The sequence below is a fragment of the Vulpes lagopus genome, chromosome 20, assembly GCF_018345385.1.
Source record: "Vulpes lagopus strain Blue_001 chromosome 20, ASM1834538v1, whole genome shotgun sequence".
In the NCBI taxonomy this organism is placed as follows: Eukaryota; Metazoa; Chordata; class Mammalia; order Carnivora; family Canidae; genus Vulpes; species Vulpes lagopus.
This window is the reverse complement of record NC_054843.1, coordinates 7,817,613-7,835,264: the sequence shown is the minus strand read 5'-3', so window position 1 is coordinate 7,835,264 and position 17,652 is coordinate 7,817,613. Positions and strand designations below refer to the sequence as shown.

The 17,652-nt window shown below is 39.3% G+C and overlaps 1 protein-coding gene across 7 annotated transcripts in view; it reads left to right on the top strand.

Moving 5' to 3' along the window:
- Window positions 1-17,652, top strand: part of TTC3 (tetratricopeptide repeat domain 3) — a 117,890-nt gene that overhangs the window by 92,752 nt on the left and 7,486 nt on the right. For all 7 annotated transcript variants that reach the window (XM_041735281.1, XM_041735279.1, XM_041735284.1 and 4 more), the window contains 7 exons: window positions 4,832-4,971; window positions 8,060-8,128; window positions 9,104-9,200; window positions 9,526-9,626; window positions 12,572-12,662; window positions 13,100-13,201; window positions 16,701-17,062. In XM_041735281.1, the coding sequence (XP_041591215.1) occupies window positions 4,832-4,971; window positions 8,060-8,128; window positions 9,104-9,200; window positions 9,526-9,626; window positions 12,572-12,662; window positions 13,100-13,201; window positions 16,701-17,062 (962 nt within the window). The remainder of the gene's footprint in view (window positions 1-4,831; window positions 4,972-8,059; window positions 8,129-9,103; window positions 9,201-9,525; window positions 9,627-12,571; window positions 12,663-13,099; window positions 13,202-16,700; window positions 17,063-17,652) is intronic.

Genomic DNA, 17,652 nt, shown 5'->3' with positions numbered 1-17,652 from the left:
ACATATAAAGAATGCAGTTGTATATAGTCTTTTTTTCTTTCCTTTTAGGTGTTTCAAAGAAAAGGATTCAGATCCTTTCTTTAATGTATTCAGGCTCATGATAGCTGACCTAGTTAGCATTGTGAGGTAGCTATGTTATTAAAGGGTGGTTAGTTTAAACAGCAGATAAACTCATGTAGCATCTTCTATGGCTGAGCTGTGTGTGTGTGTGTGTGTGTGTGTGTGTGTGTTTAATACTCTGTGCCTTTTGGGCAGCCCGGGTGGCCTAGCGGTTTAGCACTGCCTTCGGTCCAGGGCGTGATCCTGGAGACCTGGGATTGGGATCGAGTCCCACGTCAGGCTCCCTGCATGGAGCCTGCTTCTCCCTCTGCCTGTGTTTCTGCCTTTCTCTCTCTCTCTCTGTGTCTTTCATGAATGAATAAATAAAATTTTTAAAAAATACTTTGAGTTTTGATAACTCCTGTTGGTACTTGTTGCCAAGTGGATTCTTATGCCCCCCTATAAACTTATGGTTACACATCGTCTCCTGGCCAAGGGGCTTAGCCTGAGGTGAAATTTGGCTCAGAATGGAAGCACGGAATAGGTGAGAAACAAGGAAGGTTGACTTGGTTAATAGCAGAAATGCTTGTGTGTGGACATTGGTCATGGTAGAAGTGAAGCAGGTGGAACACATGATTTTAAGTAGAGTAGACGTCATTTCAGTCACAGTAATGATTCGGTGAATTCAGTATTCACAGTGTAGCAGCAAGGAAGAATGTGAGTAAAACTGCCCCCATGCTAGAAGGAATGTCATTGAAATGACATTGAACCTCTGCTGCCTAAAAACCGTTAGTTTTATGCATCTCAGTGCTAGTGAAATCAACCCTGCTTTGTGGTAGGACCTAGACTATTAGCAAATCTTTCACCCAAGCACATAACAAGCCTTGGTGTCTTAAGGCTTAAGAGGGAGAAATATATGGGATGCCTGGGTAGCTCAGCAGTTAAGCATCTGCCTTCCGCCCAGGGAATGATCCTGGAGTCCTGGGATCAAGTCCCACATCAAGTTCCCTGCATGCAGCCTGCTTCTCCCTCTGCCTGTGTCTCTGCCTCTCTCTGTATGTGTCTCTCATGAATAAATAAATAAAATATTTTAAAAAAAAGAGGGGGAAATGTCCTTCCTCTAAGTTAAGTGTTGCCTTTGACTAGAAGACCATCACTTCCCATGGAGTCTGTGTAGGTAGCTTCAGGTATGCCATTCTCTTTGATGGAGGAGGCCCATTTCTTTATCTGAGCCAATGCCCTCAGTAATCTGGTCACATTCTAAGCAGTTGTTGATATTAGTAGAATTTAAATATTTAAATCTAAACTTGTTTCTTATAAATATTGTTCTGTTCCCTGATTCACATATTAGAAATGTGAATACACAGAATATTTTACTTATAAATGATATGTGTTTTTGTGACTATTTTTCTTTTTTTCAATTTTTAAAAATATTTTATTTAAGTTCAGTTTGCCAACATATAGTATAACACTCAATGCTCATCCGGTCAAGTGCCCTCCTTAGTGGCCATCACCCAGTTAATGACATGTATTTATAAGCATGTGCCCCACCTATACCTCTGCCAGCATTGAATGGAGGATACTTTGAAAAATGACATAAAATGTTTATTTATTTATTTTTTAAATTTATTCACAGAGACACACAGAGAGAGAGAAGCAGACACACAGGCAGAGGGAGAAGCAGGCTCTATGCATGGAGCCCGACATGGGACTCGATCCCGGGTCTCTAGGATCACGCCCTGGGTGGAAGGTGGCGCTAAACCTCTGAGCCACCAGGGCTGCCCAGACATAAAACTTTTAGAGAATTTATAGATTCAGGAGAAGTTTGAGAGAGCAACACCTGCATAAGAAAGCTGACAGGGGGGATCCCTGGGTGGCGCAGCGGTTTGGCACCTGCCTTTGGCCCAGGGCGTGATCCTGGGGACCCGGGATCGAATTCCATGTCGGGCTCCCAGTGCATGGAGCCTGCTTCTCCCTCTGCCTATGTCTCTGCCTCTCTCTCTCACTGTGTGCCTATCATAAATAAAAAATAAAAATAAAATAAAATAAAAAAAAGAAAGCTGACAGGGAAGGCTGGGTCTCAGGTGGTGTTTAACCAAACTGGGGGAAAGTAACTACCCCTGCTTCAAAATATAGGTTTTCACTTCTGTTTGTTACACTGCCTGAGAATCTGGTGGGTATCTCAACCCAGGTGCCCCTGTGACCAGATCAGAAACAACACATTTATATTCTAAAAAGCAAACAGAGACTATTGGACTTGCCAAATAAAGCACATATGCAGACTACCACTGGATTAGGAAATCATTTGGGCTGAAGAGTGAAATGCAAACACTTGTAGGCAAGCTGTGCGGGTTCTTCAGCATACCTTAGTGCAGTCAGGTCTTCTGAATGCGGAGAGACATGAAAGAGAGGAAAGAGGGATCCCTGGGTGGCGCGGCAGTTTAGCGCCTGCCTTTGGCCCAGGGCGCGATCCTGGAGACCCGGGATCGAATCCCACGTTGGGCTCCCAGTGCATGGAGCCTGCTTCTCCCTCTGCCTGTGTCTCTGCCTCTCTCTCTCTCTCTCTATATATATATATATATCATAAATAAATAAAAATTTAAAAAAATTAAAAAAAAAGAGGAAAGATGTTTAAAGTATGCGCTTGGAAGGTGGGCATGCCCTGGGTCGGGGGTGCTTAAATCAGGGGTCCAGTGAAACTTGAGGGTGTTGGAGAAGAAAGATCCTTGGAGGATGGAGTGAATGCCAAAAGGAAGAGGGAGACTACTGCAGACAGGAATCTTTTCAAGCAGGTTTCAGAGGAAATTCTTAGCTTTCCTCTTTGTCTTTCCTGTACCAGATCTCTGTCCCCAGCACCCGGGTAAGACTCCATCTTACACAGTCATATAGACTCTCATGGTCTGGGGACTCGCCCTGTTAACTCTGTAGTCCTCCTGGTATCCACTTTACCTCTGTAACCAGGAGCTTCCTGGAAGGAGCTGTGGTGGACATTTAACTGGTGTTTCTAACATGGCTTTTCATAGGGAAATGCATTCTAAGTTACAACCAACCAGGTGGTCAGCAGACTTTTGGAATGGGGTGGGAGTTGCTCATATTGGGACTCCTTTGAAGAGCAAAGCACACCTGATTTGATCATGTGCAAATCTGTGCTAGCATAGCCTGTTAGAATCCAAGTGCCTGTTGTATGGAGAAATCAGACTTAGAAGCATGTTGTTCCTTTTTAACTGGTTATGTTGGAAGCTATTTGAATTCAGTATTTTTATTCCTTTGATTTCTTGTCTCTGTCAAACACTTGTAAATTTCTGCTCTGTTCCAGCAGAATGACTGCAGGGTCAAAACTATGGAGTTCTCACATTTTTTATTGTTTATTCATAGATTTATTTAAACGTCCAAATCTAGGTTAACATCTCTGTTTTCATATCCTAAACAAGTATATCTTCTGTGCTCTCCTTTTTTGTTAATGGGATTTTTTAGCTATTCATTGAAAGTAGAAACCTATCTTTAACTCCGTCAACTTCTGTTTTATATCCCACTTAGACACATGGTCTCTTATCTGTCCTCTTCCTCTAAAGTTTCCTTTATTTCTTTTTATCATCCCTACTGTTAACCACCATCATCCTTATTGTCTCTCACTTCAGCTATAACAGTGAGATCTTAAGAGATTTTATATTGAGAGCACCTGAGTGGCTCAGTTGGTTAAAATCATGCCCTGGGCTGAAGGCAGGCACTCAACCACTGAGCCACCCAGGTGTCCTTGGAATTGTTTTTAATAATTGAATAGAATAGAAATATCCAAAAGCCTCCCAGAAAGTAAGGCAATTCTCTTTCAGTTGTGTGTGTATATACATGTGTTACATACATATGCTGTGGATCATTATTAAAATGTATTTGTTATTTGGGGTCACATTCAAGAACATGTGAAAGGCCATTGTTTTGGTCTAACACTTTCACGTGCCTTCTCAGATGCTCCTAATCCATCTCTGTCTTTCAGAACTATTTTTCTAAAACCAGAATCTCATCATCTCACTGCCCTGGTTAAGAGTCTTCACTGGCTCCCTGTGGTCTACAGGACAAAGTCTGCCCTCTTAAGCATGGCTTCGAAGACCTTTCATAATTTGAACCCAAGGCATCTCGAGTACCTTTCTCCCTGCCCTGCCCTCCATATGTCCACCTCATATCCCACCCGTGTAGTGCCTCTTGCTTTTGTTCAGATGTGCTATACTCTTTTATCCTTCTTGCCATTCGCACTGCTTGGAATCTCCACATTGCAGCTCATCTTTTTATTTTTTTATTCTTTTTTTTTTTTAGACTTATTTATGTATTAGAGAAAGAGAGAGCAGGAGAGAGGAGCAGAGGGAGAGAGAAGCTCAAGCAGACTCACTGCTGAGCACAAAGCCCAACTCAGGGCTTGATTTCCCAACCCTGAAAGCAGACCAGAGCTGAAATCAAGAGTCAGATGCTTAACCGACTGAGCCAGCCAGGTGCTCTTGGCATCTCCTCTTTAAAGACATAAATGAGAAATCACTGATTTTGAGAAGGTCTTTCCCAGTACTAGATAGTTTGTCATGCCTGCCTGCCTTTTTGTTTGACAGCCTCCCCCAGTTTGATTGCGTGAGAGTGGGTGAAGGCTGGGGCTGTGTGTGTTCTGCTAAACTGGAGTCATTGATTAAGCTAATACACCACCACAGTTCTGGGCTTTGGAACTCTTTTTTTTTTTTTTTTTTTAAGTAAATCTTCCTTTTTTAAAGTAAATCTTTCTATTTATTTAAGTACTTTCTAAATATGTTTTTAGATCTCAAAGACAGAATTAGATTGGTTCCTTGAAGATTTGGAAAAGGAAATCAAGAAATGGCAACAGGAGAAAAAAGAAATCCAAGAAAGTCTGAAAGCGCTAACAAAGAAAATGAGAAAGGTTTTAAATGCCAACGAGATGTAAGTAACAACTGAAAGGCAATGATTTTTATTGCTTTTTATTTTATTGGGGTTTTTTTGTTATTTCAACATTTTTGATAACTCAGTTTCAGAGTATGTCAGGTAAAATACAAATTTAAATATTGTTTTCATCTCATTTTAGAGAACATTCAGTGGGGAATTATCTTACCTAAAACTTTTTCTAAACCTACCGTGTTGGCAGATAAAGTGGGATTATAAATCAGCAAAGAACTGACTTCCTTCCAAGTCAGGACACCATCCCTTACTGTGAACATTACCTCTGACCCATTTCTTCCTTGTCTGTAAAGTGAGGGACTTGGTCTAGATCTAAAGCTTCTTTCCTGCCCTAGGATTCTCTGATGATTATCATTACTTTCATCTTGAATCTTTAAATTATTAAAACTCAGCCTTGTGGTATGAAGGATTTGGTAATGCATACAGATAATGCAATTGTCAGATGGGCCACATTTGTTTTAAGATTCTCTATGATCCATTCGTAACCCGTCTCTTCCCTAAAAAGTGATATGTCCCATGATTCCTCAGCTTAATTGTTACCTACCACTGTGTGACAAACACGCATACTTGGTGGCTTAAATCAACAGCCGTTTTATTTGATCCTGATCTTGGAACTTGTGCTGAGTTCTGCTGGGCCGTTATGCCGGTGTTGCCAGTGGTTCCTCCTGTGGCTGGGAATCAGCTGGGGGGCTAGGGTGTCCTGGCCTTTTCTCTCCATGTAGTTGCCGGGCTGCTCTCTTTCCATGTGACTTTTATTTGTATGGTCTCTCCATGTGGCATGTGGTCTCCACCATGGTAGCCTTCTTAGTGGTACCAAAGGGCTTCAAGGGTACAGGGGCAGAAGCTGCCGTATCTTCTGAAGGTTCAGACCCAGAACTGTCAGAGCATCACTTCTACCACTTTCTGTTTAAAGCAAATGGTAGGTTTCGTTTAGATTTAAGGGCATGAAGAATGGGAGGCATGGTTCACTTGGGGCTGCACTACAATACTCACCATTCAGAACATTTGTGCTTTTTCCATTTGTCATGCCATGTGATCAGACGACTTTCATTATGAGTCTTGCTAGCATTACATTTGGGCAGTTTTTAGGTAATCCTTAAAAGAATGATGACACATAAAACACTGCCTGTGCATGTCATTTTAGCATGCTCAGTGTAGAGTATTTCCATCAGAACACATTTATGGAAATGATCATTTCTGTAAAGCTCTTTACAGTATCCTCCTCTCCCCCTATAGTTTTCACTTTCTGTGGTTTCAGTCACCCACAATCCGGAAGCTCAGATGATGCCCCTCCTGACATATTGTTAGGGAGTCAGTAGTAGCCTAACACTATGTCATACACCTCACCACACCTCACCACATAGGCGTTTTGTATCTCACGTCATCACAAGAAGGGTGAGTACAGTGCAGTAAGATATTTTGAGAAAGACCACGTTCACATAACTTTCATTACAGCATATCATTATAACTGTCCTGATTATGAATTATTGTTGTTAATCTCTTACTGTGCCTAATTTACAACCTGAACTCTATCATAGGTATGTATGTGTAGGAGGAAACTTAGGTTTGGTACTTAGGTTTGGAAACTTAGGTTTGGTACAAACTTAGGTGTGGTTTCAGACATCCTTGGCGGGGGTAGTCTTGGAACGTATCCCTCCATGGATAAAGTGAAACTGCTATGCTTCTTAATATTTGAGCAGTAGGTAGGTTATTAAAAAATTCAGGAATATTTATATTTAATATATATGTCTGTATGCTCAGTTCAGATTTACTGTTGAACTAGACAAAGTAAATGAGGCTATTATAAAAATTTTCTATACTAGCATAAAAATTAATGGTTTCTGTTGAATAAAATTTTTATTGATTTTTTTCACTTTATTAATATGTTTTTTATGCTTTTTTCTGTCCCGTTTAAAGCTACAGGCTTCTCTATGTGTGTTGGTATTTGGACTTTCCAAGTTAAATGATTTAAATCTAAATTTTTATTTTTAGATTTCATTTATTTATTAAAGATTTATTTATTTATCTTTTTATTTATTAATAAGAGACAGAGGGAGAGAGAAGCAGAGACATAGGCAGAGGGAGAAGCAGGCTTCTTATGGGGAACCTGATTTGGGACTCTATCCCAGGACTCTGGGATCACACCCTGAGCCAAAGGCAGATGCTCAACTACTGAGCCACCCGGGTGTCCCTATATTTAGATTTTAAAGTAAAATCTTAGGGGGATCCCTGGATGGCTCAGCGGTTTAGTGCCTGCCTTCGGCCCAGGGTGTGGTCCTGGAGTCCGGGATCGAGTCCCACATCAGGCTCCCTGCATGCAGCCTGCTTCTCCCTCTGCCTGTGTCTCTGCCTCTCTCTCTCTGTGTGTATCTCTGCCTCTCTCTCTGTGTCTCTCATGAATAAATAAATAAAATCTTTAAAAGAAAAATAAAGTAAAATCTTAAAACCTTTTGGATCTCTTAGGGAAGTACAGAAGAAGTGAAAATGGCATTTAAACTGCTTCTTAATGGAAACGTGGGATTTTTAGCAAGTAGAGATGGCTGAAAAGTGTGAGAGAGCATGAAAGAAGAGTCAGCCCAACTCGTGCAGAGTTTTGCTTTAAAATCAAAGATTTAGACACTTTGTTTTTGTAGGATTATCAGACTAGATGTGTGTGTTAAGTGGACTTTAAGACCTGTTTTAAAGACTAGAAAGTTGTTTTCATTTTGAATGAGAACCACTGGTTATACTGATGATGATCCACAACACCTGAATTCTTCTGGTTCATATTGAACCACGTGGGGGCACTGCTTGAAGTGAACTGAGATAGGATGGTCTACACTGCAAGCATATGACCAAGGGTGAAGAAGAGGTTTCTGCTCTCCAGATGTGAAAGGAAAACAACCTAGATTCTTTGCCTATTTAAAAGATACTAGAAATGGAATAAAAGTGTAGAAATTTACAAAGAATTTAAGAAATGTTTGCATGGATATAGGTAGGATTTACTGTGTGGGACCACGTCTTTAAAAATCATTGAAAATTTTTAGAAAATCATTGAAAATTAATTAAAGTTTCATGATTTTCTTTCATATAGATATGCCCAGAAAAATGATGGAAAGGAAAAGGAACATGAATTACTTCTGGATCAGTCCCTTGAAATCAGGCAAATTAAGCTTAAATTTATTTTTACTATCTTATACTTTTAATACCAGGGGCACCAGCACTCTAGGCTTCTTCTTTTTTTTTTTTTTTTTTTTTAGGCTTCTAAATCTGTTGTTGGGACTTGTCTATTTTTTAAAAATAATTACGTCTCTGTTTTTTTCTGTTTTTATTTTCTTTAATATTTAAATAAGTGTATTCTTTGAGTATTTTTATTTTATGATGTTCCTACTACTTTGTTTCATCTTGTCAATATAAAAATCCTGAATTTATTCTGTTGATTACTCATTTTTTGTTTTGAATTCTGAAACTAAGTGTGTTTTTAAAACTTTCATGTTACTTAAAATAGCATTCTCAACCTTATGGTAGTTTGTTGCTCTACAATTATAAGTTTACTAATGATTTTTATTATGAACCTATAAAAAGTTTCCTTTTTACCTTTATTAATGGAAATAATGTTTTTACATACTGGTAGCCAATATATTCAGTAGTTAAGCAGTTGTGTTCCACATTTCTCATTGAATATTATTTCACATACACATTTCCATTCATGTCATGATTCATGGCCTCTTTTTTTAGCTCTTATGAATGTATTGCCATGAATAGCTCTGTATAGATCACTTTTTTACTTTGGGTTATTTCTTTGTAATGTATGTCAAAATAAAATTTTGACTGAAAGGATGAACATTGTTCTATGAAGTTTATTAATATAGCCCGATTGTACTCCACCTACCCTCATAAAAATGATGAACTGGTTTCTCAGTATTTCCACCAAGCACTCTTTAATTTTATTTGATCAGTTTTTTGTGAAGTGCAGAAAGCACATACAAGTCTCTGTATTAAATAGTCAAATAATAGGCAAGAATTTACTTGAGAGGATATTATGTAAGTCTTTGCATGGCATGATTCAAAGCTGAGCCTTTGGTTATCTCACTGGTCTTTATTTTTCCAAAAAGTTTTTTGTCATTAATATTTGCAGTAATACGTTTACAAATGAGAAAATGAAAGTAGAAGAATGTATAAAGAAAGGGAAGAAGAATTATGAAGAGAGTCTTCAAAGAGCTGTGGCTGCAGAGGTGAGTCCAAGACACTTGGATAAGGCAAGATGCAGATAAGGCAACATACATTTACTTTGTGTTTAATTATATATGAGGCATAACAGCATTGCCGAAAAGTGTGGAGTCCAGGGGATATTCTGTCACTCATAATCCTGCCTCCCAGAAATAGCTACTTTTTCCTTATTTAACACTTTTTAATGTTTTTTACCCTTAAGCTTACATTGTGTTACATAGCTGTACTCATAGTATACACCAAACTTTGCAATCTGCTTGGAATGTTTTAACAACCTTAAAATAGTTTCACTGTCTTAAAATCCTTAAACATTCTCTAATCTAATGGTAGGTATCTGTGCTTGAAAACTGGAAGGACATTGAAGTGTACAAATTACAGATCATGGAATCACAAGCAGAAGGGTATCTTAAGAACCTGAGGCTACTGAGCAGGTACTGTGTGGCATCTCAGATGTTCTTTCTGGCATGTCATTTAGTAAATCAAGTTAGAGCTGATTTGAGGAAAATGTTTATATTAGGCAGGACCTTTTTGGTTTTTTTCAAGTAGGCTTCATGCTGGGAGCCTCCCAGTGAGGAGTTTGAACTCATGACCTGAGCTCAAGACCTGAGTCGAAATCAAGAGTCAGACACTTAACTGATTGAGCCACCAGGTGGCTCAAGCCCAAGACTATTTTATTTTATTTTATTTTATTTTATTTTATTTTATTTTATTTTATTTATTTTATTTATTTTATTTTATTTTATATTTTATTTTATTATTTTATTTTATTTATTTTATTATTTATTTATTTATTTATTTTACAGATTGTATTCATTTATTCATGAGAGAGAGAGAGACAGAGACACAGGCAGAGGGAGAAGTAGGCTCCATGCAGGGAGCCCAATGTGGGACTCGATCCCAGAACCTGGGATCATGCCCTGAGCCAAAGGCAGATGCCCAACTGCTGAGCCACCCAGGCGTCCCTCAAGACCATTTTTATTTTTAATAGTTATACATTCAATACATGTTCAATTGTAGAAAAATCCAAGCATACAAATAAAACTGATAAAGATGATCCATAATTCTAAATTGATGTGTAACTAGTTTTTTGGAATAAATCATTGTGTACTTGGGGGAAAAATTATATATATATTTTTTCATAAAGTAATATATACGAAACTTAGTTTCTTATCAGTAATTACATTCTCAGGCAGCCCGGGTGGCTCAGTGGTTTAGTGCTGCCTTCCACCCAGGGTAGGATCCTGGAGACCCAGGATTGAGTCCCACGTCGGGCTCCCTGCTTGGAGCCTGCTTCTCCCTCTGCCTGTGTCTCTGCCTCTCTCTTTCTCTGTGTCTCTCATGAATAAATAAATAAAATCTTTAAAAAAATAATTACATTTCTCTAACTTAATTTTGCAGAGTTGAATAGTGTTGGCATATAAATGTGTTGTGATTTATTAAACAACATTGGGATGATATAGTTAGGTTATTTGCACATTCTGTTCATAAAAGCTGTACTTCAGTAAGTTTTCCTTGTAGCTAAATTTTTGTGCACACTATTAATCATTTCCATGCAATAAATTTCTGGAATGAAGAGCTCATTTTCAAGCTTTTAAAAAATTACCTTCTGTAAGAACAGTCACTTAACGCTCTTAGTGGTAGACTAAGAATGGAATGTGACTTCAAAAGATATTCACGTATGACGTCCCATTCAGTTTTCCCTGCCTTCTCCTATGATCCTCCATGCTGTTTCTTATATTCCACATATGAGTGAAGCCATACAATAATTGTCTTTCTCTGGTGGACTTATTTTGCTCCGCATAATGCCCTCCAGTTCCAAGAAAAACCATGAGAGTCTCTTAACTCTATGAAACAACAACTCTGAAACAGAGTTGCTGGAGTTGGGGGTGGGGGGGGAGTGGAGGGATGGAGTAACTGGGTGATGGGCATGAAGGAGGGCATGTGTGATGGGATGAGCACTGGGTGTTATACGTAACTGATAAATTATTGAACACTACATCTGAGACTAATGATGTACCATATGTTGGCTAATTGAATTTAAAAGAAAACATTCACCTATGGTCATTTTTTCTCCATAATCTTTACCTGTTTTTGTTTGGCTTCATTTTTGGAATAAGGTTTACCTGGAACAAAAAAAAAAGTTTACCTGGGAATTTCAGAGGGTCTTCTTCAGTCTAGCCTCTTTTCTGTGTGGATTTTCACACAAGGGATTACTTTTCACCTGGTCTTTTTATCATATTCCACAGTCAGATTTTTCTATCCTTCCTTGTGCTTTTTGTTTTACAGTTCAGACCCTTGGTGTTGACCCTCTATGGGTCATGGGAAAAATTCTAATGTACTGTTTTTATTTCTTCATTTTTCACATGAGAAAACTTTTCTAATGAAAACTAAAGCTGATTTGGATTACAAGACTGGTACAGCTGAAATAGAGGCCAGTGGTCTGAAAGGCCAGTGTTCCATCTTGCCACAGGCTGCACGTTATGGCCCTTCTGGGAAGCGGAGCTCTCAGACCTTCATTTGATAGTGTCCACTTCCTCATTAAGCCTCATGGTACACATAGCTTCTTTTTTAGGGATTCTATGCTAACTCTCCCATTCCACCAAAGGATAGCGAAACAGAAAAGACATAAATGGAATGTTCTGATTTTTCTTTAAGATACATAATGAAAACTGACACAATCACGGATTGTGTCAGTTCTTCCCAATTAGGGAAAGGAAAGCTTCTTTGTCACTTTCAGTAGAGGTGCTGAAGTATAAGCTTAACCTAGTCTGCCAGGCTCCACCCTCTATTTTACTGTAAGGCGAGGATGAGGTTTTACTGGAATGTTTTAAGTGTTCCAGGTTGCCCTTTTTTTTTTTAAACTGTAAAAACAGCCTTTGATGTTAAACACGAGGATGTTAAATGCAGAATAGTCAGATATTCACATTTAGGGCAAAATTTAAAATTCAGGATTAATTTTAATTTATTAAAATAATTATTTTAATAAAGATAAATAATAATTAAGATTTCCTCAAATGTTTCTAGTGGTGAGTCTGTAGGATATATATATAATTCTTTAAAAATAGTTGTGGAGGTGGGGCTGGGTTGCTCAGTGGGTTAAGCCGCCGACTCTTGATTTCTTCTTAGTGCATGATCTCAAGGTCATGAGATGGAGCTCGAGCCCCCAGTCAAGCTCCACACTCAATAGCGAGTCTACTGGAAGATTCTTTCCCTTTGTCCCTCCCCCAACTATGAGTGTTCTCATGCACTCTCTAAAATAGATAAATCTTTTAAAAAATAGTATTGTGTGTATGATCATGTTAAATATGTCTCGTGTAAATGTTTTCATTTGCACGTTAGTGGTTTTAACACCTCCGTGTTTTTCCATTTTTTTCAGTGATTCTGCAACTTACCCTGATATGGAATCTGATGTACATTCATGGGAATCATTTCTTTCTAAGGTTAAAAAAGAAATTGAAAAAGCAAAGGTAAGTTATAAAATATTTTGTAATTCTGTCAAAACCTGTATGATGATTATAGTTCTCAGGAAAGGTTAGTGTCACTGAAACTTTCTTTTTTGGAGCTGTTAAAGGCAATATATATTTTTTGTTGTAATTATTAAGAAGAGTGTTTTCTGAAAGTAATGCTGTTTCCTTAATTGGCTGTCTTAAATTCTGCCCCTAATTGATAAAATTAGAGAAGTTATATTTGATAAGGCGGTACAGCATTCCAATTAATGAGGTCTTATTTTGAACTTCTTTCCTTCCAAGAAATAATTGTTCTAATACTTTGCATCTCTGTTACATTTCCTGGAAAATTGTTGACCATTTGTAAATATATAATAAGAAAAAAAGTATTAATTAGCAACTGTGATTTTCCCTGGGAATTTATTAGAAAAACTTAACACTTTTACTTCTACCTACAGTCTCAGTATGAAGAACAAATTCAAGCAATTAAAACTGGCTCTCGACTCAGTGAACTTTCTAAAGTGCAAGTTCCTGAGCTTTCATTTCCTGTCTGTAGCACAGTAAGTCTATCATACCTTCTTTGTTTTTTACTTTTTTCTTTTTGTGTGTATGAAGAAAACAAAGAATAGTAAATCACAGTTTCTTATTTGGCTAGAGTAGATTTTTATTGTTTGTATTCTGGGAGTGGGATGAGCTGGATTAATAAGTTGTCTTTAATGTTTTCATTATTGGTGCTTCTGATTAACCTTTAAGCTTTATAATAAGCATTTTTTAAAGATTTTTATTTATTTGAGAGAAAGAGAGCACAAACAAGGGGGAGGGGCAGAGGGAGAGGGAAAACCAGACTCCCTGCTAAGCAGGGAGCCCAATGTGGGGCTGGATCCCAGGACCCTAGGATCGTGACCTGAGCCACAGGCAGGTGCTTAACTGACTGAGCCACCCAGGCACCCCATAATAAAAATTCTTTTCTAGGGATCCCTGGGTGGCGCAGCAGTTTAGCGCCTGCCTTTGGCCCAGGGCGCGATCCTGGAGACCCAGGATCGAATCCCATGTTGGGCTCCTGGTGCATGGAGCCTGCTTCTCCCTCTGCCTTATGTCTCTGCCTCTCTCTCTCTCTCTGTGTGACTATCATAAGTAAAAAAAAAAATAAAATAAAATAAAAATTCTTTTCTGTAAGTGGAAGATGAGTCTTTCCACATCAGTGTCTGAGGACAGGACTAAAGTAAACACAGGGCTGGTATGTCTGCTTTCTTTTCTGGATGGTGGTGTGTGCTACATGTGAATGAATAATCCAAGAGGAGCAGGTGCCTGTGATTTTAAACCAGCTCTCTCTACAAATACCACCTCAGATATAGTCTTATTCCTAGATACTTGGGAGGCATAAGACCAAAATTAAGATTTGTTTCTTAAAAAAAAAAATTTTGTTTCTTGATCAAATACAGAGTAAAAAGTGCTATACCTGAGATATACAAATGTTTTGTTGATATGATCTGTCATATTTTAGTGCTAGTTTACTGCTAGAGATATTTGCTGAATCTTTTGAATAGTAGTGATTAGTAGTGATTGCCAAGCCTGGCTTTATATTTTAACATGCAGCACAGTAAAGAAGAACATTACTTCTATACTGTAGACTTTAAAATATGACTATACCTAGTATCACTTTATTGTATTCTGGGGTACATATTTCTTATTTGGACACAGAGCAGATTGTCAGCCAAACTAAATTGAAAAGAATTAAGCCCAAAGGAGATCAGGACTATAAGAATTTAAAGGAGTCCACTCAAGAATTGATTTGAGGTGGGTTTCAGAATATTTTTGGCACAATATTAAAACTTTCTGGTTGTGAAATCGTCTGCTCTAAGGAAACTGTTTTCCTTCGCTCCTGATTTGTGCCTCCTGCTACTGCCAGACCTTTGCCTGGGCTGTTCCCCAGCCCACAGCACCATCCTCACTCCACATTCTGCCTTTCCCTGAAAACCCAGTCGAGGCTGCCCACATTCGCTCCGCACTCTGTAACCCTTCTATCATGTGCGTTCAGTCTCCTTAATGTGGATGAGAGCAGTCAGGAACCTCATCTTGAAAGTCTGTTTCTAACCAGTACCAGCACAATAAACATGCAAACTTACAGAGGTTTCAGCTGCCAAAAAATGTTTTTAAAACATTAAAAAGTTTGGCCACCTTGAACTGAGTAAAATAATTCTATTGAGATCCAGTTTCTTCTCTCCATAGAAGAACATTTTTCTCTCCATTGAACTGAGTAACAAGTAGAGTTTTATGTAGAATTAAAGATCACTTATCATTTATAATGTTTCTAAGTTCTTTTTTTAAAGATTTATTTATTTGTGAGAGAGAATGTGGGGCGGGGGAGGAACAGAGGGAGCAGGAATCACAAGCAAACTCTGCAGTAAATGCAGAGCCTGATTCGGGGCTCTGTCTCACAACTGAGATCATGAACTGAGCTGAAACCAGCAGTCAGATGCTCAATCAACTGTCTCACCCAGGCACAGCCCCTTTTTTTTTTCTTTTTCTTTTCTTTTTTAGAGAGAGTGTGCATTCCTAAGTTTTTATGGCAGACATGGAAGGGAAAAAATGTGAGATCTCATTAGAATATCTGCTATTTTTAGTTGTAGCTTATGTAATTTTATAAGTACACAAAAGGATTTTAATATCCACACATTGGGAACTATTAGGGTGCCAGAAACTTAAGTAATAAATATCCCTAAAAACCATTAGCTTTGTGTGTCATTTCTCCCTCATTAATTCATTGGGTATTTAGTGGTGATCAAGATTAGATGTGGTCTGTTCCCTCAAAAGGCATATGGGTTTGGGAAAAGACATGTTAAGCCCATAATTATAAGTAAAGTGTGCCAAGGTTTTTCATAGGAGCATAAAATGCTATAGCAGCATAAATTAGGAGACATTAACCTAACCTAGCGGTCTAGGCCTCAGCAGAAGATTCCCTGTTGGAGGTCTCAGTGAATGAGAGATCTGGAATAGGAATTAACCAGGCAACAGGAGGACATGGGTGTGTGTATTTGAGAAAGGATGATGATGTGATATTTGGAGGGTCAGAGTGTTTCAAATGGAAGAAACAGCATATTTGGAGGCTAGAAAAATAGAAAACACTCCTTTCATGGATATGAAAGACGTTCAGTATGGCAAAGGGGGGCTTTGGTGAGAAATATCATAGAAGTACCCAGCGGCCAGAGTGAAGGGAGCCTTATTCTGTAAAAATGTGTTCAGCAGTTTGACTTTTCCTGAGGTCACTAAGAAGCCAATATAGGTTTCACTTAAGGGGATGCCAATAGCTCTGTTCCTGTCGGCTTGCCTGCAGTGTGGAGAAGTGGGAGAGGCGCTCACTGTCGGCAGCCGTGTCCTGGATAAGAGCATGGCAGTGGAGCTAGAGGAAGACAGCAGATATGAGAAGATTTAGGATGAACAATGGAAAGAACTGCCAATGAGATTGGGGACACAGCATTTGGGGCAGTCGAGACAAACCTGGGTTTCTGTTTGTGAGGTGGGCACCCAAGGAAGAGCAGGATCAAAGACTGAGCCAAGCCTGATTTTGAAGACACTGGGTTTAAGTGGCCTTGTATTTGCAGAAGTTTGGATTTGCAGGTTTGGATCTCAGGAAAACATTCAAAACTAGGATCTTTTAAAAAGTGGACATTATCAGCACCAAGCACACAGTCACTGAGGCAGGAAAGAATGTGCAATGTCCTGGGGGAGAGGGTGTAGCAGGGGGTTGAGATTCAACCTCCAACAGCATCCTAAGGAACATCCACATTAAGGCACAGACAAGCATTAAGAACTGCAGGGAGAGCCTGGGAAGGGGCTGCAGAGAGGTAGGAGAGGAGGCCAGCAGTGTGGAGTCCAGAAGAGCTCATTTCAAAGTGAAGATGACCAGCAGTTTTTTAAAAACAAAACTATTTAACTTATTGTATTCAAGTTTCCTGTGCACTGGAGCACCCAGATGTTATTATAGCCATACTTAATTGTCAGTCTTTGTCCGTAGACGTTGCTCTTAGTGATCCAGCAACTATGGTATATTCTCCCCAGATTCTTCCTACATCACTTCCTGAGTCTTCAGGCCATGAAGATCACAGAGCCTCCATTTCTACAAGTCATGAGGCTGGAGACCAAACAGCAGTTCCTAAGGACTCAAGTCTGGTCTCTGCCAGTGACGGCCCAGTGGGGGCTTCCTCTCCACCATTGACAGGATCGCTCTCCTGTCAGCCCGAAGTCACCCAGCTGCCAGAGTGTAAGAGCACAGGCCAGGAAACTCCGCCAAAACAAAGCCTTGTGGCTGATCAGAAACTACCTGTTCTTCCAGGACGTGCTACCCGCTCAAGCCAGTCTCCAAAAAAGCCGTTCAACAGTATTATTGAGCACCTGTCAGTGGTATTCCCATGTTACAACAGGTATGGACATAAAATGTTTGTGACTCTGTTAAATACTTTATTGAGCTGAGGTCTCCTGAGCAGATAACACTATGGCCAGTTAGGGGCCAAAGTGAAAATGACTCCATAGACAGAAGACTCCATAGTTCTATTCAGAAAAGACAGGTGCTACTAAACATAGAGGTGAGCATTTTCAAACCAACTTTTTGATGTGCATATCTAGATTGAAAACACTGATTACTGGTTATCCACACTTGTCAGAACCTGGGGCAGTTTGCTAAGATTTTGATGAGATCCTCCAGTCCTAGTTGTGGAATCCCTAAATGAACAACAAAACTGCAAAACACTAGTTTCATATTATTTGGGGGAAGAAGTACCACCTACCAAGGAAGACAGCAGCAACCTAGACCTTGCTAGAGAGCACCTCAGATTTGTTGGAGGTGTGAGGTGTGATTTGATAGTGGATCAGGGCTGCAGGTGTGCCGGTGTCCGCACCTCAACCTCTGACACCTCGATCTCCAGGTTGGTCTGTGGGAGCAAGAAGTGCTCCTTATCTCAGCCAAGGAGAGAAGCAGTGGAGGCAGTGTCTCAGGGATACAGCTAGGAAGAGG